The sequence below is a fragment of the Dermacentor albipictus genome, chromosome 6 (assembly GCF_038994185.2).
Source record: "Dermacentor albipictus isolate Rhodes 1998 colony chromosome 6, USDA_Dalb.pri_finalv2, whole genome shotgun sequence".
Lineage (NCBI taxonomy): Eukaryota > Metazoa > Arthropoda > Arachnida > Ixodida > Ixodidae > Dermacentor > Dermacentor albipictus.
The window spans coordinates 80,538,525-80,563,059 of NC_091826.1; the positions used below are offsets into that span (position 1 = coordinate 80,538,525).

The following is a 24,535-nucleotide window of genomic DNA, read 5'->3' on the forward strand; positions in this document are numbered from 1 at the left end:
TTTTTAAAAACTCATAAGGGATTTCTTCGAAAAAAAAAAGTTTCATAGCTGAAAAAAAATTTTCTCCAGGTCCTGGGATGGAACCCAGGACATTGTGCTAAAGTCAGGTGGATGAGAATTTTCCTTTTCGTGAACCCTCCTTGATTTTGCGGGCTTCCACAGAACTGATTTGCCATTAATCGGTCTTAGGAGCAGGCAAATGGTCGACGGCCCTAACTTTGACCGCCTAAATGCCTTGGGGTAGCATACAACAGTTTATTGGCTACTAGCCTGCTTCTAAGGTCACATGCAATTAAAATGAATTATATTAACTAACACATGCAGGATTGTTTTAATAACATATGCCTCCATGAACTCATGCACTGCCCAAGATCATAACACGCAAAAAGCACAGTTCACATTAGTAGGCCTTGCAAAGCGTGCCAAGATGCACACCATGAAATTTATTTTAATTGTTTGAGTGCTTCCTATTATGGCCATTTAATGGGACACTAAAGGCAAATACTAAGTAGATGTTGCCTATTAAAGTAGCATTCCATAAACCTCACAGTGCTTCGTCCATGCCAAGAAGAGATAGTTTACGAGAAAATTGCATCTGAAGGGTTCGCATACCTAGAGAGCAATTCAATTTGCCTGCTCCTGAGGACAGAGTGGCGACGTTGTGCCATCACTGCCCTTCACTTCCACTGGTGAGTAAAACAGTACCCTACAGACGGTGCTACAGTTTTCTGTGCAAAATGCGTAAGCCCGGCCATGTAGCAACCGAGCCAAGACAGAACGTTGGACTCGCCGCTGCAACTGCTCTTGATCAAGTAGCACGGACTGTTTGGGAATCCCGCAACATCACATAAACATTGAATTCTCTGTAACTTGCAGTTTGTGCGAGTTTTGCGAGCCAGAAAATCCAGCTCAGCACTATGTGATAACGAAACTACTAAAATATGTAAGCGTGGGCGATGCTTTCAAGGGTAACCTCAATGGGTTCTTTTTTCTAAATATCAAATAGAACTGGACGAATAGGAGTTTCTTTCATCTTATAATGCAATGCAGCAATCTTTTTATTACTAGTAGATAAGTCCTAGTGACAGAACTTTAATGAGGAGTGCCTTCATCATCGGGCTGGTACTTTAATGTGCTGGGGCAGCCTCTAATTGTGTATTGCAGTTACTTCCGTTCATCAATTACTGAAGCTCTGTTCGCAATAACAGTGACGCCTTCGACGTTCTCGAGCACTAATCTATTACTTTAGCTTGACTTAATAATTGCCTTTAGTGTCCCTTTAGACACTAGTCCCTCTGACCTGCATAGGACTTGCCACAGCAGAGAGGTATTGCGCTGATAACCCCCACAGCACAACACACAAAGTGCTTGGCATGGTTCTTTGTACATCCTTGTCTCTCAGTACTCGTGTTACAAAGACACAATTGGGCTAATCACTTCGGTGCGGGAGAAACCATTGGGGCACCATATCTACTAGTCAAGTTTTTCAATTTGTGGCTAATTCTGAGCACATATGGCACGAAGTCATATCTAGTGATATCTGTTCTTCTTATGTCCGATGGTGTGTCCTAGTGAGGAACGCTTCACCTTTCAAAGAACAGATTTGGTAACGGCATGTACAACCAATTGAGTAAGTGGGATTTCAAATGCCTGTTCATTTGATCAAATCACATCAACAGGCCACTTGCCCCAATTGGGCAAATGGCCAATAAACCATCATACCCTGTCTTAGGGCATCAAGGGGCAGCCGAAGTCAGAGCCCTTGAACAGTTGCCTGCTGATGTATTTTATGATGCCTGCAGTTAAGACGTCTGCTGCTGTGGCTGTGAGTGGTAGTGGCTTATGCCAAGGGGATGGGAGGGTGAGTGCCACAGTAGCTGAATTGGTAAGGCACTACATGCCTAATGAAGGTGGTGTGGATTCAGCTCCTACCTACAGCAAACTATCTTTTCGTCCACTTTCATTTCCCTCATCCATACTATTTATAAATTCCAAAAATGCATATTTAATTTACCCTATGGTTTATCCGAGTTCATTACCTATTTTCATCATCTGGTCAAACAATTATGGCTCAGCTCGATAAAGGCTAATTCAGCTTGGAAGATAAGAACATCCGAGGAGGCCAAAGGAAGTGACTTGGTCGGCAATTGTGGATACTGTTCAGAATCAGCTTTAAAAACATAGAAGGTTTTCAGCTAAGCGCATAGCAAAGACAGTCAACTTGTCATAAAGGTGCTTAGAGTAACTACTCACTAGTGCACTAAACATGAAAGCTTTAGCTAAGTGTGCCCAAATTGCTGACAAGAAATGCGGAAATAAGGTTACTTGTCAATCTAGTATATGCTCCTGACAGAGCACCTTGGTGGCGAGCGTTGCAACACCCGTCACAGCAGAAGCGCAACTAGCGAACAGGTGGGGGAATTAGGTCATGCGTGCCATGGCCGAATCCATTTCCCGAAAGCTGAAGAGCAGCTCGACAAGGACTTGCTAATCAGATGTAAGCGGAACAGACGCCACTAGGCCTGAGGTGTACAAATTGTACACCTCATGTACAAATATGTGCACAAATTTACCCACAGCTTCAAGAACATGCCTGCTAGATAAATGTCCCATTTGTTCCTTTATACACCAGTCAAATTAGCCCAATTATGTTCTCGTACCAAAAGACTAGGGTGTATGAAAAATCACGCCAACCATATTGAGCATTGTGCTGTGGGTTGGTCATAAGATATCTCTCAGCTGTGGCAAGTTCTACGTGGACCAAACGGCCCAATGCCTGAATGACTATTTGAGGGAGCATTCAAACAATTTAAATAAACCGGATGGTGCAGCACACATTGCAAGGCCTGCTCATATGAGCCGTGCTTTCGCACATTATGATCCTGTGCAGGAGTAGCAACAAAACATCGCATGAGCTCACGAAGGTATATTTTATCAGAGAGTGCACATGTTAGTAGCACTTCAATTGCCTTAATTCCCCAGAGGTGCACTTGTTTAATGGCTATTTGTAGCATTAAAAGACAAACTAGCACTGTCACAACATTCACCTCTTGCCTGTGCACAAAATTTGTACACTATGTTTCATCCTTTGAATCATTAAATCAGTTAGTAGTTCGCACTTTCATGTGTCCTTCCTCTGTAAATAGATTTTCGCACACAAAAACAATGTGCAGCAGACTTCACCAATTTGCCCAAGACGAAGTCCTAGTCAGACTCAAAAATCTCCTTCAAAGATTTTCTTACTGTGATGAGAATTTCTGTCACTGCATGGCACTCTGTTCGAACAAGGCCTTCACTGATAAGATGGGAGAAAAAAAAGGTTACAGAGGCAAAAATTGTCACATTGGCACTCAGATATATTCCCTAATGCAATGCCTAAATGATTTTTTTTTGTTGGACAAGAGGATCAGGGTAAGGCTCATGACTAATGAGCATTCTATTGCACAGATGAAGGGATTAACCAAACAAGCCCTGCGAAGTCAAGGAAGATTCATACAATAGAAACTTGGCATTTGCTTGAGAGTGGCATGCAGGGACCCGCAAACCCACACCGGTCATATTAGCGTGCATCTCACATCTATAACCTAATGCAGGTTGCTGCAATGAACCTACATCATGTTTGTAAACAAGTTGCGAGGAACATTTGCGCAAACCTGGTACCTCGCATAGCGCCATCACAAGAAGCAATACTAAATAGCAGCTTAGCAAACTAGCTGGAAGAAATTTAAGAAAATTTCTTGGTCTTCAAGACAGCCAAGCTTTAGAACAAAATTGCGCCAAAGTAGAACTATGAGCGGCTGGGCCACGTTCTGCAATATTTGTCTTCATAGTTTACATTGGGGTTGCTCAACATGTTCCTTTAGAACTGTGGCGAGCAGGTGCTCAAGCAAGTCGCGATTCGCTAGCCGCCAAAATCCGATAAACAAAGGAACAGTATGAACATGCAAGACAAGAAACAGTACAGGTAAACGCGACATCGAGTGCCATATAAAAATTGCAACAGCCCACTTACTTAGGCAATATCTGCAACAGCAATCCTACGAAGGATGAAACTTTTTTTTTTTCGCGATCGATGCACAACACTAAGCGGCAACTGCAGCAACAAGCATTTGGAACTAGTTTAAACGTTTTTTACCATAAGAGCAAAAAGTTCTGCCAAACTGAGAGCCCACATATGCTCCATTCACATCAGTAAATTCAACAAACAAGAGCAACAGCACTGAAAAACGTAACAGGAGCTGCACAAGACCACACTACCAACCATAAACGCGCTCCAAGGCATAAAGAAACGAGCTGCTCCAGCGTTGCGCCCAAGTGTGGCTCGAGATCGCAAGCTCGAACACCATCCCGTTCTTCCAGCGCAACTAACTAGAACAACATTCTATCACACAACACCGTAAAATTCTGTTTTAGCTAAGCTGAAAAGCTGAAGCAGCTCCAGCAGCGCGCGCAAAACTATAAACCGGTAGACGCCATACTTGTTTAAACAACGTCATCATAACTGTGACGTCACTTCCGTGCGTGGCAGCAGCGTTTTAGTACGGCATTTCGCTCCTACCACGTGCGTGTCAGCAGTTTACGCCATATATATATATTGACACGTGTATTTATCCTTATCGGGCAACCACGTTTGGCCCCTAACAAATGTTATCGCGCAGCGCGGGACGCGCCTGCATGTATCCGAAGTTTCTGGAAAGTTATCGATGCTTCTATCCACTGTGTGTTGTTGCCGAACCTTGTGTTATCCGATTGCATCGTGTGACGCGAATGGTGAAGAACTTTGTGGAAGACACGCGGGTCCCAACGATTAGTCTGGAACATTTGATGACTACTGGATAAAGGCCAACGCGCTTGACCCGCTGATCAGATTTTTGACAATCGCCGAGTGTGTTCGCCGCTACCGTTGTTCTTTGAGTGTAGCCTGTTTTTGAGGGCACAAGTTCGCCCTATAAAACGCTCGTTTCGTTAATCACAGTTTTGCTGCCTTCTTAACAGTCACTACCACGTGACAATAATGTATGTTACGTTTATAATCTGCGTGTATAATTACCCCTGCGCAGGACAGGGATAATTGGAGATCGCAGGGAGAGGGCTTCCCCCGTCAAAGTGAATTGCTCCAACTGGTCACAGAAGTTCATATCAATTGGACCAAAATGGAATTAATTGGAAGCAAATTGGAGTGCTGCACTTGAATTGGAAAAAAGCTATTGGACTTCAGCGTTCCAGTTGGTCATTCCAATTGGTTCACCATTTTCCATTTCGTATCCCAGTTGGAATGTTTGTTAGTCCAGATGGTTGCACACATTCCAATTGGAGACCCATTGGAACAGTGATTTCCACTTGGTCTCCTAATTAGAATGCTTGTATGCACCGAATTGGTTGTACATCTCCAATTGGAGTAGACACATTGGAACATTGCTCTTACAATTAAAATTCTGGTTGTAATGTTTCTTGCTAACATGACAGCTTAATTAAAGTTCATTTTGCTCAGGTTAGAATTCTAGACCCATTAACCACCTAATTATTTCTTGACTTCACAACTTTCCAATTTAAACCCAAGCTATAGGGTATTTCAAGAGCTACATGTCTTACACTGTTTGGATTCCTTAGAATTTTTGCTCGATTTTTAAATACATTATAGGGTCCATGCTATCTCAAATTTCGACAGCTGGGCATTGCCAGCTGTGTACCTACATTTTACAGTGTAAAATGTAGGTAGCGCTACATGTCTGTGTAACCTTGTGATGTGTGGTGCGTGGCATGGTGCGGTGGTCGGGTGAAGTCCTGCTGGCTCGAGTCCGGAACGCGACGGCCCGTCTTCAACTCCCGGTCCGTTGGCCGACCTTCTCCTGGCGTCGCTTCCTGAAACTCTCCTGGCGTCTTCCCCTCCTGCCAGCGCGCCTCGCCTTTTCTTCCGCTCTGGCCGATTAGTCATTTTCCGATTGGCTGCCTGACGCCCCACGGTCTTTTCAAATTGATTGGCATTTTACTCTTGTTTTCTTTTCTTGTGCAGCGCGTTCACGTGCCGGATGCTCTTCGGCGGCGGCGTTTTCCTCCAGCACAGAATTCGTGTCAGCACGCGCACTCCTTGTCGTCTGCTTCTGCCCGTCCCGATTACCGCACCATGTCGCGTACCACACACATCACATAACAATTTGTGATGCAAGGTTCTTGCACTCAAAGGTTCTGATGGTTCTTTTAGGTGGAGCCTCCGGGAACCCAATTGAGGACAAAGCTGTTGGTTTTGAAAACACACACAAACTTTTAATTAAACTAGAAACAGGCTTAAAATAAATAGAAGGAAATAGCAAGCATAAAATAGACACTCAAACAGACATCACAGCAGTAAGAAACACACTTGGGGCTAGTATGACGTTAACTAGTGCGCGTGTCCGGGCTTGCCACGACGGCAGGGACACATAGCAGTCTCGACGCGGAGACGCGGCGACAAGTTGATGAAAGGAGTTGCGCCGGTCTCACCAAAGGTCGGGGTATAGGATGGTTGACTGGGCGAGTGGAGCGCGCCAGCTTTGGCTTGGAGAGGTAAGGCTTGGCGGCACGAGTAAACAGCAGCGGTGTTTTGGCCGGGCAGCTGGGCGTAGAGCTCGGACTCATAGCCCGACTGCTCTTGTCCTACCTGCGGGCACAGAAGCTCGCCAGTCTTGAGCAGCTGGCGGCACGCTCGGGTAGGTTGGCGACGCACAGGAACGGGTTGGCAGGAGGCCCCGGTTGGGTGAAGTCCTGGTGGCTCGGGTCTGGAACCCGACGGCCCGTCTTCAACTCCCGGTCCGGTGGCCGACCTTCTCCTGGCGTCGCTTCCTGGAACTCTCCCGGTGTCTCCCCCTTCTGCCAGCGCGCCTCGCCTTTTCTTCCGCTCTGGCCGATAAGTAATTTTTAGACTGGCTGCCTGATGCCCCGTGGTCTTTCCTTAATTGGTCCCAAGTAAAAGTGTTGAGAAGAAGAAGCCGAGGCGAGCAGACGTGTGTTGCATGGGCTCCGCAAATTTCGAGCTTTTCGACCCTTCAAACCCCATCAGACCACCGAAATTTTCGTGGGAATCGACGTTGAAACCGAAGAGGACCACGAGGATACCACTTTTAAGCCGGTGGATCTAATATTTTGGATTTTATCGGTATTTGAAGTTTCCGCGCGGTCGGCCGCCCAGCTAAGCCTAACGCGAGTACGGGGCTCCGCGGCATCCCCGGCCTCGGCCCGAGGAGTACGTAGCCCGGAACAATGTCCTGACCTACCAACCCGATCGTAGACCAACCCTTAGCTAGAGGACCAGCCAGAAATTCGACAGAAGCCCAAGAAATCATGGAAGAAGACTTTATTGAAGCCGCCGAGCCCGACGAAGTGCAAGACCGAGGCAGGCCCGAGGCACGCAACCAAGACCACAGAGGCAGCACCCCGTTCACAAGATTACAGACGGAAAAAGAAAGCCAGGACTGGGAAATCGCTATGTCTAGAAAGCAAAAAAAGCGACGAGATATCGGAAAAAGTGACCATATGGCGGAAACAGCGACGCTAGGAAACGGCAATTCCATAGATGAGGCAAGGATTGCAGCTGGTGCGCCAGCTGCGCCAAAGCAGCGAGGAGAAGCGTTGTGGCGAAGACTACCTCCACTTCCGAAAGACGACTTGAAAATTGTGTTTCGGCCGAACGGGCTCATCGTTAGAAATCTACAAACACACCAAGTCGCTCGGGCGGTCGTCGCGGCCACAAGCTCGAGATGCAAGGCAGAAAACATGATTATAAGACTACGAAACGGATCCAACATCATAATTATTAGCACCGATAGCGAAGAAGCGGCCCAGGTCCTACGGCAGATCACCCGGCTGACGTTCAGGGACCGCACCTACTAAGTCAACGCTCACGTTGCGGCGCTGGAAGGCACGCAGCGAGGCGTTATCAATGGGGTGGACCCAGAGACCACAACGGAGGAGCTCAAAGCAAATCTGCGAATCAGGACGCAGAGAGTCAAGATCGTTGCAGCCCGCATGCTGGGAAAATCAAGTACCACGGTCGTAACCTTCGACGGCCCCATCACTTCCAAACAAGTTCTCTACTATGGCGGCGAAATGTGGTGCTACCAACATCGTCCAACAAGACAAGTATGCTATATCTGCTGCCAGCAAGGTCATCGGTCAGATGTCTGCCCGACTCCCGAGCCAAGGCTTGCAAGCAGTGCGGCGAACAAAATCCAATCGAGCAGCACCAGTGCAGTCCCAAGTGCCTGATCTGCGGGGGCGACCACGTGACAGGCACCCGGGACTGTAAGCAGTGCCTCAAGACGGCCGAGGAGCTGCGGGGGAGACCGACTCATAAAGGCCAGCAGCGCAGTCGGAGCCGAAGCCGAGCACGGAGGCCATGTTGGTTCGGGGCACTGTTTATGAAGCTCGGGGAGGAAGACTTGGACAAGGGCGAGAGCGGCGGTGGCAGCGGACACAAATCACGGAGCCGAAGCTGCAACCGGAGCAGGAGCCAGAATCGAGGCGCCATCAGGGACGAATCCTATCCTTCCCTTGGCGAAGCAGACTGGCAGCCCAGGCCAGCGGCAGGGGCAGCAGCAGCAACTGCAGAAGAGCAGCGGAGTCAAGGTGAGCTGGGGAGCAGGCCCTCCCAAATCGCTAGCGCTGCACTCGGGGCAAAACACCCACAAACAAAACAACATGCAGGCAAACTACGATAGAATCAGAGAGGAAAACAAGGCGCTAAAGCATGAGCTAGAGCTCATGTCTTGATAAGACACGCCAGCTTAAGAAAAGAATTGACGACCTAATAAGGGAGATGCAAAGGCAAAGGCAGGCAGGGTGTTCGCCCGTCAGGTCGCCGCCGCCGCCGGCTGAGCAGCCTGCACAACAGCAACAATCAGAAGAGCAGAGCTTCAAAGATGAAATGCGCAATTTCATGGCAGCTATGCAGAACCATGTTCAACAAATACAGCAGAAGGTAGCACTGCAAGATCAGAGCTTCCATAATTACGTGAAGAGTCAAAACACCGAGAAAACCATTAACGATGCCAGAGATGGGCTATATAACGAAATAAGATTTGGATCAGAAGCCCAAGGGACAAATGCTAGTAACTCCGCAACATGGCAGGACAAAACCAATTAAATGTATGGCAATGGAACTGCAGGGGTTTCAGGCCAAGCAGGGACTCCTGCAGCAATTCATTTATACTAAAGGCACACCACCAGATATAATTATGCTTCAAGAAACTAATTGCACACCCATGTTGCGAAGGTACAAGTGCCAAGAGAGCGGACGAACCGCAACCCTCGTTAGCAACAAAATTATAGCCATATCCCATGACGAGATTGAGGATACACAGATTGAACATGTAATAACAGAGGTTATACCTAAGAAGAAAAGGAAAGCCAGGAGCACCTTCATAGTAAACCTATACAGCCCCCCAAGGCAGAAGAAAGCAGATTTCATTAAGCTCTTCGCCAGGGCGAGCAAGCTGGCCGGGCAGAACGCCCTAATTATAGTGGGAGAGTTCAACGCTATGAGTCCGAGCTGGGGCTACCCCAAAGCCGAAAAGAAGGGGAGAAATATCTGTAGCTGCAGAGAGCATCAGATGTGAGCTCTTTACGGATGAGAATCAACCAACGAGACAGGGCAACAGCGTTAGCCTAGACACGTGTCCTGACCTAACCTTCGTCAAAGGAGCAAAGCAAGTGGAATGGGAGAACCTGCTAGAAAACCTTGGCAGTGACCATCACATTGTAAGAATAAGCAACGTAGCAGAAAATGTCAGGAGGAAGATCGGCACAGCTCGCCTCACAGATTGAGATGCCTTTTAGACACCACTGCTGGCAGCTGGAGGGCAACATCATCTCAATAGGGGAGTGGTGCAAACAACTTAAACAAATACAGGAAATGTATACCAAGGAGGTAGATCGAACCGAAGAAACACCCGAGGTAGACAAGCGGCTACTCCAGCTATGGGAGGCAAGATGCGGTCTCACCAGAAGGTGGCAAAGGCAGAAATTTAATAAGAAGTTACAGATGAAAATAGCTGCGGTAACACTCCAAGCAGAAGAGTACGCAACACACCTAGCCAGGCTAGGGTGGCAACAGTTCAGCACCTCGCTGAATGGGACACTTAGCATGGCTAAAACATGGCATATTCTTAAGGCTCTAATGGACCCTACCAAAACTAAAGCAGAAAGTGGCAAAGCAATTCAAAGGCTAGTGCACCAATATCAAAGAACAGACGATGATGATGATGATATGTAGTGTTTAATGGCGCAAGGGCCAAGTGTGACCAAAGAGCGCCAAGACAATGTTTATGAGCACTGAATGGACTAATGGCTTGATGAGCACTGAATGGACTAATGGCTGATGTGATGTGGCTGTAGAGAGGCCTAAAACTGAGAGCAATAAGTTGCATAAAATACACAAGGGATAAAAGTATGAGAATGGCTGAAGTAGGGTATGCTATAAGTATTGGATGTACAAGAATGGTGTAATAGTGTTACATGAATAAAAATGGAGAGGTGATTGTTGTTGACGAATAGCACAACAGCCTCAGCTGATCCCTTGAGTACAAGGGCCTGGAGGCATGTGCTACAGCAAACGTTCACATCGCAACAGTGGCTTCTCGCAAGAGGCCGTGTTACGAATTTCTTGCACAGAAGACGTGCAGCGTGTCAACGTCATTTAAAAAGGCTAAGGTAGATTGCATGTGAAATAGCGGTTCTCTGCCTAAAAACAGTGCCAGGTGAAGTGGTATACACTGACTGTATGCTAAAGGGAAGTGTTTTTTTCTCTCGACTAGTGTTTCGCGGCATTCTAGGAAGACATGCTGAACACTGAGTGTCTCCCCACATCTACTACACATTGGACGTTCACCGCCACTCAACAGAAAGTTATGTGTACCGTAAGTGTGCCCTATTCTGAGACGACAGAATAGGACATCACTTCGTCTGGACTTGGTCAGTGATGGCCAGTATCCTAAATGTGGCTTAACTGTGTGGAGTTTATTATGGGTTTCAGAGTCCCATTTATGCTGCCAGTGGGTTCTTAGTTTTTTCCGTAAGTATGGCTTTAGGTCCGAGACCGGAACGGCTACGGACATGTTGGAAGCTTTTGTGTCTAAGGAGGTAGCAATTTGGTCTGCCAGGACGTTACCTTCAATACCTCTGTGTCCAGGCACCCAGCATATCGTTACATGTTGGCCAGAGGCATAAATGGTACAGAGGAGAGAGAAAAGATCTGCAATTACTGGATTTGTGTGGTTGAAGCATGACATCAGTGTTTTCACAACGCTTAATGAGTCTGTGTATATGACTGCCTTATGTAGTTTTAACTGTTTGATGTGTTTCACTGCCGACCACAGTGCATACGCCTCTGCTGTAAAGATGCTTGTTTGAGGATGCAGAACATCGGACTCGGAAAATGATGGGCCGACGGCTGCATATGACACGCCAGCATGTGATTTAGACGCATCTGTGTAATACTCTGGACACGGGTATTTAAATTGTAATTCTAGAAAATGCATATGAATGTGCGCCTCTGGAGCATGCTTTGTTACCTCCACAAATGAAGTGTCACAGTCAATAATTCGCCACAACCACGGTGGAAACGGCTTGGCAGAAGCCATTAGACTATTTTCATGAATAGGAAGATCCATCTCCTCGCTCAGCTTTGTCACACGGAGCGAGAATGGCTCTCTGGCTGAAGGTTTGTTACGAAAGAGTGTTGCAGAGGTCATATTGTTTATGGTGGGATAACAAGGATGGCTTTTGTTAGCATGTACTTTCAGAAAATAATTAAATGTAGAATATGACCGCTGCAGATCGAGCGACCATTCATTCGATTCGACATAGAGGCTTTGGATCGGACTCGTCCTAAAGGCGCCGGTGGCGAGGCGAATACCAAGATGATGCACAGGGTCCAGCATCTTCAGAGCACTGGGTGTAGCTGAGTGATACACAACGGCACCGTAGTCTAACCGCGATCGTACAAGGCTCCTGTAGAGGTTCATGAGGCATTTCCTGTCGCTTCCCCATGTTGTATGTGACAGTATTTTCAGGATGTTCATTGTTTTAAGGCATTTAGCTTTCAAATACTTGATATGAGGAATGAAGGTTAGTTTTGAGTCGAGTATTATGCCTAAAAATTTATGTTCAGTGTTGAGTGGTATGTGTTGTCCTTGCAGCATAATATCAGGATCTTGTGTCAAGCCTCTCTTTCTAGAAAAAAGTACACAGGAGCTTTTGAGGGGATTTAGCTTGAAGCCATTTTCGTTTGCCCACGTTGAGACTTTGTTCAGTCCTAGTTGGACTTGGCGCTCGCAGATAGCAAGGTTGCAAGACTTAAATCCTAATTGCACATCGTCTACATAAATTGAATAAAACATTGAGGATGGAATGACTTTGTGGAGGGAATTCATTTTCACAATGAAGAGGGTGCAGCTAAGCACGCCTCCTTGTGGCACACCAGTCTCTTGAGTGTATAGCCTGGACAGGGCATTGCCCACTCTAACACGGAACGTGCGGTTAGTCAAGTAGTTTTCTATCATATTTAGCATGTTGCCACGTACGCCCATCGCAGATAGGTCTCGAAGGATTCCGAATCGCCATGTAGTGTCATAGGCTTTCTCCAAGTCCAGAAATACAGAGAGAAAAAATTGTTTGTGTATATAAGCCTCTCTAATATCTGCCTCAATGCGAACAAGGTGGTCTATTGTTGACCTACCCTCCCTGAAACCACATTGAAGGGGATCAAGTAGACGGTTGCTTTCGAGGAAATAGATTAGACGCCGATTAACCATTTTTTCATATAATTTACACATGCAGCTCGTTAGTGCTATTGGCCTATAACTACTGGCTAATGCTGGGTCTTTGCCTTGCTTATGAATTGGGATGACAATCGCTTCTTTCCATGAGGATGGAATATGCCCAGATACCCACATGGTGTTGTATAGAGACAGAAGTGTGTTCAATGTTTCTGGATGCATATTTCTGATCATTGCATACATTATGCGGTCGCCACCTGGTGCTGAGTTACCGCAGGAACTGAGAGCAGCCTTCAGCTCAGCGAGACTAAACGGACGGTTATAAGGTTCATCTGCTGCGCATTTTCGTTCAAGGCGCTCTTGCTCTATGCGTTCCTTAAATTTTAGGAAAGTTGGCGCATAGTGTGATGCATTAGAAGTATTTTGAAAATGCTTGCCCAGGAAATCTGCCTGATCTTTCATGGTGTCGCCTTGATCATTTACTAGAGGAAGCGGTTGTGCTTCCCTGCCCTTTAATCTGTTCACCCTATTCCATACCTTACCCTCATCTTTGTAAGAGTTGATACTACATATGTACCTTTCCCAGCTTTCTCGCTTAGCATGTCGTCGTGTTCTCCTGCCCTGTGATTTTGCCTTCTTGAATTCAATTAGATTCTCCGCATTTGGTGATCGACGAAGCCTGCCCCATGCCCTATTCTGCCTCTTTCGCGCTTCTTTACAATCTTCGTTCCACCACGGGACACGTCTTTTGGATGAAAGACCATTTGTTTGTGGTATACACTTTTGCGCTGCGTCGATAATAAAATGAGTAAAATATGATACGGCATCATCTATCGTATAGTTTTCTAAAAAGTCCCGCGGTAAATATGTACATTCTTGAAAAGTTTTCCAATCGGCTGAGGCTAATTTCCATCGAGGGACATGTGGTGGAGAATCATACTGTGTTGTTAAGTTTAGAGTGACTGGGAAGTGATCACTTCCAAAAGGATTCTTGATGACATTCCATTTCAGGTGAGACAGAAGACTAGCTGTACCAATTGCTAAGTCTATAGATGAGTATGTGTTGTGATGCACACTGTAATAAGTCGGCTCCTTCTTATTAAATAGGGATGCACCGGATGTCAGAAGAAAATCTTCTATCAGCCGACCTCTCGCGTCACAACGGGAATCTCCCCAAAGGGTGTTGTGGGCATTAAAATCACCCACGAGTACGTAGGGTTCCGGAAGCTGATTTATGAGGTTGTAGAAGTCTGTTTTGTGAAGGTGATAGTTTGGGGGTATGTAAATGGAGCAAACAGTAACCAACTTATTAAAAAGAACTCCTCGCACTGATACTGCTTCGAGGGGTGTCTGTAGGGCTACATGATGACAAGCTACAGACTTGTCTACGACAATTGCTACGCCACCGCACGACGCGTTAGCCTCGTCACGGTCTTTTCTGAAGATGGAGTAGTTACGAAGAAAGTTTGTTTGTGTGCTTTTCAGATGAGTCTCTTGAACACACAGCACCTTTGGATTATGTTTATGTAGGAGTTCCTTGACATCATCTAGATTGTGAAGAAGACCCCTGACATTCCAATATAATATTTGTGTATCCATAGTGAAAGTGTATGGTGATGTGTGTTCAAGAGAGGAAAACTATGTTATCCCACAGGAACCTTGCCAGGCCCTGTGATGCGGGATTTGCCTTTTTTGGGTAGCTCCTGAGAGCTTCGCCGATCTTTCAGCGTCCGAGACGCCGATACACTTGATGTATCCATCGCCTCCATAGAGGCGCTGGATGCCCGCTCGCGGTGTACGTTCGCGGGTGTTTCGGGCTTCTCTGTGCGAACAGAGGCCCTAGAAGTCGTGGAGCCCGCAGGTCCGGTGGACTGCTGGCTCTTGCTGGGTTGCGGAACAGCACTAGCTGATCCCGCAGTGGGGGCGAGTGGCGCTACCGTCGGTCCACTTTGCGTGGTCCTAACGGCCGCCGAGAACCGTTGTGGCACTGCCCCCTGCCGTGCCACGTCGGAGAAAGAAGGCCCCACAAACGAGAGGCGTTTTCTAGCTTCTTTGAAGGAAATATTTTCTTTTACTTTGAGCGTGATAATTTCTTTTTCTTTTTTCCATAAGGGACAGGAGCGAGAGTATGCCGGGTGTTCACCGTCACAATTTGCACAGTGGGGAGGATCATTGCAGTTATCTGCAGGGTGCTCATGTGATGCGCACTTTGCACAGGTGGCACGGCCCCTGCAGCTCTGAGAGCCGTGGCCGAATCTTTGGCACTTAAAACAGCGTCGGGGGTTTGGAATGTATGGTCTTACATTTATTTTCATGTAGCCGGTTTCGATTTGTTCAGGGAGTGTGCTCGTACAAAAGGTAAGTATGAGGTGTTTTGTCGGAATTTCTTTGTCGTCACGTCGGATCTTAATTCGCTGTACATTCGTAACGTGTTGCTCTTTCCAGCCTTCTAGGAGCTCTGTCTCAGTCAGTTCCAGCAGGTCCTGATCTGATACTACCCCTCGTGTACTATTCAATGAACGATGAGGACTTATAGAGATTTGGGTGTCGCCAAGCGAGATGAGCTTTTGCAGATTTTCATGCTGAGCTTTATCACGGACTTCAAGGAGAATGTCACCACTAGCCATTTTCGTGACTTTGTATCCTGCACCTAGGGTCTCAGTTAGGCATTTCGCGACAACGAAAGGTGATACAGTTCTTACGGTCTTGTCGGGGGTTTCGCTGTGAATCACGTGGAAACGTGGAAAAATTTCAGTGGGCTTATTAAAGAAGTTGAAACACTCTTCGGTGCGCCCTCTTTTTGTGAGAGGGCGATCAGGAAGCCTAGGGAAAGAAGAAGCCATAAAAATTGGAGTAATTTCGGCAGTGGTGTCAGCCACCCACCATGGAGCCCAACAAGGGGACGTGACAGGCCTTGTAAATAAACGAGGCCTGCCATCGCCAGCTGTACACAACCACTATAACCAAATATGATATAACCGAGCTTGGTTATTTCACACAAGGTTAACCCTAGCTGCCAGAAGGATCAGAAATTCAGAAGTGAGAAGAAGACAGGAAAGCTGGAAAGCGAGAGAAAGACGAAGGGTCGAAGGAGAGAGAGACAGGAAAAGGCAACTGCCGGTTTCCCCCGGGTGGGTCAGTCCGGGGGTGCCGTCTATGTGAAGCGGAGGCCAAAGGGGTGTGTTGCCTCCGCCGGGGGGCCTTAAAGGTCCAAACACCCAGCTTCGGCTCAACCCCCAGGATCCCCTTTTCCCCAGACACGGCTAAGCCGCGCACGGCTACACGCGGGAGGGGCCAACCCTCGTGTGCTCGGGTACGTGGTGGCGCAACACACCAAACGCCTGCTTGCGCAGACGCCCCTGCGGGGAGAACAGACGAGCAGCTCCTCGATGAATTCGGAACCAAATGCTACGGCACTGAAGAGCCCAAGGGATATGAAGGAGATTATCTCGGAGAAGAAAACTCAGATATGGACAAGCCTATCACCAGAGAGGAAGTCACCGCGGCAATGAGAGCCATCACGAAAAACACAGCGGCAGGAGCAGATCGAACTAGAAAGTCTCTCATAAGGAACCTAAGCGATGAGGCAGCAGACCAGTGGACGGCCTACCTCAACAAGCTTTGGGAAGGAAAGATACCAGCCGAGTGGAAGCATGCTGTGGTAGTCATGATTCCCAAACCAGGCAAGAAGCTGCAGATCGAGAATCTCAGACCAAGCTCCCTCACTTCTTGCCTGGGAAAACTATACGAGAGGATCGTCACGAAATGCATCCAGCAACACCTAGAAACCAAGAGGCTCTACCCAGACACCATGTTCGGCTTCAGGGCGAACCTCTCAACGCAGGACGTGCTTCTGCAACTTAAAGAAGAGGTCCTGGAGACAATGCCCAAGAATGGGAAAAACGCAGTCATGGCACTTGATATAAAAGGTACCTTTGGCAACGTCAGCCATGCCGCTATAATAGAGGGGCTAAATAACACCAACTGCGGGAAAAGAATCCATGACTATGTCAAAGACTTCCTAACCAACAAAATGGCCACAGTGGGACTAGGGGAGTTGAGGAGTGATGTCTTCACCACCCCAAGCAAAGGCACACCCCAAGGCTCGCTCATCTCGCCCATACTCTTTAATGTGGCAATGATCGGCCTAGGAGATAGACTCAGCAGAATCCAGGGCATCCAGCACGCAATGTACGCAGACGACAGCACGGTCTGGGTGAACCATGGATCCCTGGCAGAGAAATAGGAGAAGCTACAAGAACTAGCAAGCTGCTTATAAAGATACGTGAAGGAAAGAGGACTAGCCAGAGAAGTCTGAGCTACTGAGGGTAGGAAGGCACCCCACTGATGCTCCACTCGAGGTGAAACTGGAGGGGCAAAACGTCCCGGAGAGGAACATGATAAGAGTCCTGGGAATGTGGCTACAAGCAAGCAGGAAATGCAGCCCCACACTCAGTCTGCTCGGCAAGTTGGCTGAACAGATAGGAAAAATGATAACCAAAGTCTCCCACTGAAGGCTTGGGATGAAAGAAGACGACACGGTAAAACTCATCAGAAGCCTCATAGTCAGCAGGATGATCTACTCGCTGCCATATCACCCCATGATTAAGAGCGAAACGGAACAAGCACAGACAATCCTGCGGAAGGACAAGATGGCACTCCGCCTACCAAGAAACACACCGAACGACAAGCTGCTACAGCTAGGGATTAGCAACACCTTCGCCGAACTGGCAGAAGCACAGCTTGGAGCACAGCTTCACCGACTCAGAGACACGGCTACGGGAAGAACGCTCCTGACAAGCTTAGGTCGCGACCCAAGGAGGCATCTCGATCGATCCGCCGACATAACCAACGAGATCCGTAAGACCCTGCAGGTCAATCCCATTCCGAAAAACATGGATCCAAATCTCCACACAGCCAGAAGGCAGGCGCGGGCAGATTATGTGGAAAGCCATTTAGCCAAACTAGAAAGCACGGTTCTCATGGATGCAACACTGTATCCATGGAATAGACATACAAATTACATTAAGGCAGCTTCGGTAGTGGTTGACAACGCAGGCAAGCTAATCACCTGCGCAACTACACGTAGTGCCAGGATAGTGGAAGCGAAGGAGGTTGCTGTTGCGCTGGTGGCGGCTGAGGGCTATCGAAAAGACAAATCAATGGTCATTTTAACGGATTCAAAAGAGACATGCAGGAACTACACAAAGGGTAGAATCTGAAGGGCTGCCTTAGCTATCCTCCGCAAGGCAGAACACCTCAGACACACCCCAACCCACAAACTAATCTGGATTCTGGCACACACGGGGACAGAAGAAAATGAAAGGGCAGAAAGCTTGGCTCGAGAGATCACGTACCGAGTCGAGCGGCCATACGCCCTGGGACAGCACTTCACCGTGGAGATCGGCTATTCAGAGTTACTGAACTACCACAGAGGCAAGAGAATTAGATACTCCCCGCCACACAAAGCCTTAACACAGCAAGAAGCAGCTAGTTGGTGGAGGCTGCAAATGGGAACCTTCTCTAACTTACATATGGTAAGCAAGATGTATCCTACACAATTTAGGAACACATGCCCGTGGTGCGGGGCAACCCCGACGCTTTACCATAAACCTGGGAGTGTAAACGTAACTACACCTTCCACCAACACAAAACCCCGAGTGCAGAGCAGTGGGAGAGCCGGCTCACCAGCTGCGAGCTCGCCGCCCAAAGGGCATTGGTGCAGCACGCAAGCGAAGCAGCGCGGCTCAGTGGAGCCCTGGACTAGGGGCCTAACCCTGCTAGGAAGGTCAAGCGTCTGCAGCGATGAAGACGAAGGCCGAACACTAAACCCTTAATGGACCAAATAAAGTTTTCTCTCTCTCTCTCCTAATTGGCTGGCATTTTACTCTTGTTTTCTTTTCTTGCGCCACGCGTTCACGTGCCGGAAGCTCTTCGGCATCGTCGTTTTCTTCAGCACGAAATTTGCCTCGGCACCCGCACTCTTTGTTGTCTGCTTCTGTCCGTTCCGACCACCACACCATGTCACGTACCACACACATCACAAACCTACAGTTGTGATCCCAGAAGCTTTAACTTCTGTATCTTGCAAATGCCTAGATGAATATAGGCCGAATGCTACAAGCAAACTTTATAACTTGTGTAATTTTGTCATTCTTTCTTGGATATATTGTGTAGACATATCGGTGTTCACTCACATAAACATGAAATGCAAGGTTAAGTGCAAAATCTTATTATTCAATGTTTAGAAAAAATGTCAGTTTTTAGTGCAAGAAGCGGGTTAACTGGAAGAGGACTCATCTCCTGATGAATGTATAAGAAATGTATGCCATTGATGACAGCCGTGCAAGCTAGTCGCAAGGGTGTGATAATAGTTCGCATTTGTAATTGTTTAAATGACAGCTGCCGAGGTGGAGCTTCCTCTTAAGGCATGCTCATATTCCTAAAATGTGTTTCTATGTTCAGACTCTGTCAACAGATGCATCCTTATCTGATGATGATCCATCTGCTAACAACACAGCAGCCGGACCAAGCCAAGCAGCAAGTCAAGCCCGATTCTCGACAGAAAGAAACAGTGTATTTGGAACTAATGCATCAGGCAGTGATGATGAACAGGTGACGTAGTATGTTTCAGATCTTAAGTGTGTGATATAATGAGCTATTTCATTGCAGGAGGCTACAAACAACACCTGGAGCACAACGGCCAGCAGCACGACAGCTGCCGTGGTTCATAACGCTGTTCAGAACTGCAAGCAATCGGCGATAGGTTGCAGTATGCCAGCCCAATGACTTCCCGTGACACATCGCTGAACGATGAACAGGTATATACAATAAAGGGAAAATCAGAAATCCACGCATGCGTAGAAATTGCTACAAAGGAAACCCATACGGGCTCCTCGAAAGAAAAGCCTCGCAATTATATATATATATATGCTCTGCTGCCTTATACAGTATATGCAATGCATGTCATCTTGACCAAACTATTTCTGCTAATGTGTTAGTGCAGGCTAGTTCGTAATCCATATGCTTGATTTTTTTAGTGCAGAATTTACAATGGCAAGACGTGAAACATAAAAACACTTGACCCTTTCTTTTCACTGCGTGTGCTGGCATTGTAGATTCTGCACTAAAATAATAGAAGATTTTGATCTTGCATGTCACTGAGTGTACTATAACAGGTGGTTCTGATCTCTGTTTAGTTCCTATTTTCTTTTTCATTATTTTTCTGTCTTTTTTTCTTGCAGCTGTTCATGCCTGATGACAACACTTGATAGCAACATGTTCCTGAAGAGCTGACTTCAGAAGAGGACATGGTAGGTCCATGAGAGCTTACAAAAACTAACCCAAACATGTTTGAGGTTAATAACTGTTGGTAGGCCACTCACCAGGCTTGGGCATCGCAAAAAGTTCAGTGTAGATAACTGTAACGAAGAAGAGTAGCCTGCCTGTGCCACAGCACCGTCGCTACCGGCATGAGCTCGTGGTTGCTGTCTTTCACCGAACGCCTGTGATGGCTACCCGTTCGCGCCCGTTGCCAATAAATCTCATAGCAAGTGGTGGACGTGCTGGGTTTCGACCACCCTGGAACTTCGGAGTCGCACTCTACCCCCCATCATGCCCGACGACGCACGCACTCCTCCAGCTCCTCCAACGGCGCTGGCCACCTAGGTTTGTGCCGGTGCCTTGCGTCAGCGAGATACCCCTATCTTCTCCAGCACAGATGACAAAGATGTGGAAGATTGGATCTCGTCTTATGAGTGAGTGAGTGCCCATAACCAGTGGAACGACGTTACCAAGTTAAGAAACGTCGCATTCTATCATACGGATGTTGCGAAACTATGGTTTCTAAACCATGAAGCCGACCTACTTCAAGGCCAACTTTACCCAAGTTTTCGGTCGGCCTGCAGTAAGAAAGCTTCGTGCAGAACAGCGTTTGTGCACACGATCCCAAGAGGCCAAAGAGAACTTCACGAGCTACATTGAGGACGTTGTCGACCTCTGCAAACGGGTGAATGCGTCGATGTCAGAGGAGAAGATCAAACATATAATGAAGGGTATTCAGGACGATGCGTCTCAAATGTTATTATCAAAGAGCCCTCACACTGTCGCTGAAGTGATAGAATTGTGCCAGAGCTACGACGAATTGCGCAGGCAACGGCTTCACACCCGACGTCCCACCCCGCCCGCCGACTCTCTGTCAATCCTTGGAGTCGACGACAACCATGCTGCTCTCTTTGTAAAAATTCAGGAATTCATTCGCGCAGAGGTCGCCCGCCAGCTGTCTTTGATATCTTCTGTCCAGGAACCATCACCTGCTTTGCATCCTACAATCCGCAACTTCATTCAAGAGCAAGTGTCTCAAGCAGTTCCTCCAGCCGCTGAGCAGACACCAGTCACGGCTCCTCTCACTTACGCTGAAGCAGTTTTTTGATCTCGTCCACAAACGCCCCTGCCACCCTCTGTGCATCGACCGACATTTTTGCCGCCATCTATGCCGCTTCACGACCGATGGCATTTTCCTCCTGTGCCACTACCAGACCGACAGCATTTCCCGAATCCTCAACCGCGACCCGGACCTTACCCCCACCGGTGGCGCGCCTTCGATGACCGCCCAATATGTTTTGCTTGCGGTGGTGCTGGTCACGTGGCGCGCAATTGTCGTCGTTGCATGCTTCCTCTTCAGAACATCCGGCTTCCACCTTTCCCCGCTCCGTTTTCCGCTTCGCCTTCCTACCTCTTCCTCTTCACCTGACCGTCCAACCGCCTTTACTCGTCGCTCACCATCTCCTCCTCGTCACTCGCTTTCTCCGATGCGGCGCCGTCCCATGTCCACCGAGCAGGAAAACTGATGGCCGCAGCTCCCGAGGATCGAACTGCGTCCGTGTCGCAATGCCCAAGTCCTCGTCCCTCTCCAGCCAACGTAATTGAAGGCTCTGTCGAAGGAATCGCCGTCCTGGCACTTCTAGATACAGGAGCCGCCGTATCCGTAATTTCCGCCGAACTCTGCCGCACACTACGAAAGGTTTTGACGCCTCTCAGACTTCTCCCTTCGAACTGCGAACGCTCAAAATATAATGCCTCTCGCTGCCTGTACTGCTCGCGTCTTCATTCAAGGTCTACTGTATACCGTCGAATTCGTCATGCTGCCCTCATGTTCCCATGACATTATATTAGGCTGGGACTTCCTTGCAAATAATAATGCCGTTATTGACTGCTGTCACGCCGAACTCGAACTTTCTGCACTTCCCGGCGTCGAGACTGTCGAAAACGACCCATCTAGTATTAAACTCTTAGTTTCCGAAGGCAATTCCGTCCGTCCATGCTCTTCCCTGCTTGTGCCTGTGTCATGCGCCGCTATTTCTGATGCCACTGTTCTTTCTATGCCCTCCGAGGTGTTCATTCGCCACCAATGTTCTCTGCTGCCCTTTGCTCTCCGTACTCTCACAATGGTGTCACGAAAATGGTCGTCGACAATCGCACGGCCTGCCCTTTAGCTTTATTTCATGGTGAATGCCTAGGCCTTGTTAAACCGGTCGACATCTTTTGCATCTTTGATGCTCCTGCCGTTTCTACTTCTGCGGACCTTGGCGCACTTACTTGTGACCCTGCGGTTGATCAGTCACTCCTCGACGCTTTCCATTGCTCCATCGACGATGGCACGTCATCTTCAGAACGAAGCCAACTTATTGCTCTCCTGCAGAGGTTCAGCGCTTCTTTCGACAGCCATGCTTCTGGTTTGGGACACACATCGACCGTTTTTCACCAGATAGATACCAGCAGTCATGCACCTTTACGGCAGCGCCCTTACCGAGTATCCGCCTCTGAGCGCCGTGTCATTGACCACCAGGTTGCTGACATGCTCAAGCGTGGCATTGTGCAGCCTTCCAACAGTCCCTGGGCATCACCGGTCGTCCTCGTTAAGGAAAAGGATGGCTCTATTCGATTCTGCATCGACTACCGACGTCTGAACAAGATAACGCGCAAGGACGTTTACCCGTTACCGCACATTGACGACGCCCTCGACTGTTTGCAGGGAGCTTAGTTCTTTTCTTCGCTGGATTTACGTTCCGGATACTGGCAAGTCCCTTTGGCACCATCTGATCGACCTAAAACAGCATTTGTAACACCTGACGGATTGTACAAATTCATCATAATGCCCTTCAGCCTGTGTAACGCTCCAGCCACTTTTGAGAGAATGACGGACAATATTTTACGCGGCCTCAAATGGAACACATGTTTATGCTACCTGGATGATGTAGTTGTCTTTTCCGCTGATTTCCGAACCCATCTCAGCCATTTCGAGCAAGTTCTGAAATGCCTTACTGATGCAGGACTTCAACTTAACTTTAAAAAATGTCGTTTCGGCGCCCGAAAGCTCACTATTCTTGGCCATGTATCGCGAGACAGCGTCCTTCCGGATCCAGCCAAGCTCCGCGCTGTCACCGACTTTCCGCAACCAAAGAAGTTAAAGAAGCTTCAAATTTTCCTTGGTTTATGCTCATACTTCCGACGTTTCATTTGAAATTTCGCTTCCATAAGTGCACCCCTGACAGCCCTTCTAAGTGGCAACAAAGAACTTTCCGCTTGGTCGCCCGCCTGTGATGATGCCTTCACGAAATAACGCCGCCTGCTAACCTCCCCACCTATCCTCCGCCACTTCGATCCTGCAGCGCCCACAGAGGTCCACATCGATTCCAGCGGCGTCAGACTTGGCGCCGTACTTGCACAACGAAAAGCGGGGTTCGATGAGTATGTCGTTGCCTACGCGAGCCGAACTCTGACAAAGGCCGAGGCTAATTACTCTGTTACAGAGAAAGAGTGTTTAGCCATTATTTGGGCCCTTGGCAAATTCCGTCCTTATTTGTATGGTCACCCTTTCGATGTCGTCACTGACCATCACGCCCTTTGTTGGCTGTCTACCCTTAAGGACCCATCTGTCCGACTTGCTCCCTGGCCCCTCAGCTAGAGGAGTACGACATCCGCGTTATCTACGGTTCCGGCCGCAAACACACGGACGCTGATGCCCATTCTCGCTCACCGTCTCCGCTGACTGCGCTTGCCTATCCGCCCTTGAGCCCACGCTTCCATCTCATGCACTGCACAACATGCCGTCGGAGCAGCGCAAGGATCCCTGGATCAGTGCTCTCATCAGCATCCTTTCTGATCCATCCACCTCTTCACCATCTCGCGCTCTTCGCCGCCAGGCTACCCACTTCTGCATTAGCGACGGCCTTCTTTATCGCCGTAATTACCTCTCTGACGGTCGGAAGTGGCTTCTCGTGATACCCCGCCATCTCCGTTACCTTATCTGCGACGCTTTCCACGCAGACCCTCAGTGCGCACATGCCGGCCTCTTCAAGACCTATGCTCGACTACGAGTCCGATTTTATTGGCGCAGCATTTATAACTACGTCAGAAAGTTCATTCGCTCCTGTGCTCAGTGCCAACGCCGAAAATTACCTCCCAGACAAGTCTACCCTTCACAACCCCTTCCCTGCCCTAGTCAGCCCTTTGATCGTGTTGGTGTAGACATATACGGACCGCTACCCTCCACTCCAGCAGGCAACCGCTGGATTATTGTTGCAGTGGATCACTTGACCCGCTATGCTGAAACAGCTGCTCTGCCGACTGCCACCGCCCGCGACGTTGAATAGTTTCTGTTACGACATTTTGTTCTTCGCCACGGGGCCCCTCCCGAACTTCTGAGCAATAGAGGCCGCGCCTTTCTTTCCGATGCTTTGAAGGCACTACTCGACGAATGCCGAATCATTCACCGCAGCAGTACA

The 24,535-nt window shown here is 48.2% G+C and overlaps 1 protein-coding gene across 10 annotated transcripts in view; it reads right to left on the reverse strand.

Moving 5' to 3' along the window:
• LOC139061236 (uncharacterized) overlaps positions 1–24,535 on the reverse strand; it is a 170,778-nt gene that overhangs the window by 27,370 nt on the left and 118,873 nt on the right. The window contains exon 4 of one of the 10 annotated variants that reach the window (XM_070540923.1): positions 6,640–8,577. The exons of the other annotated variants lie outside the window; for them this stretch is intronic. Coding sequence (XP_070397024.1) covers positions 8,516–8,577 — 62 coding nt within the window. The 3' untranslated portion in view covers positions 6,640–8,515. Of the gene's footprint in view, positions 1–6,639; positions 8,578–24,535 lie in introns of those variants that run through there. 10 annotated transcript variants of the gene reach the window in all.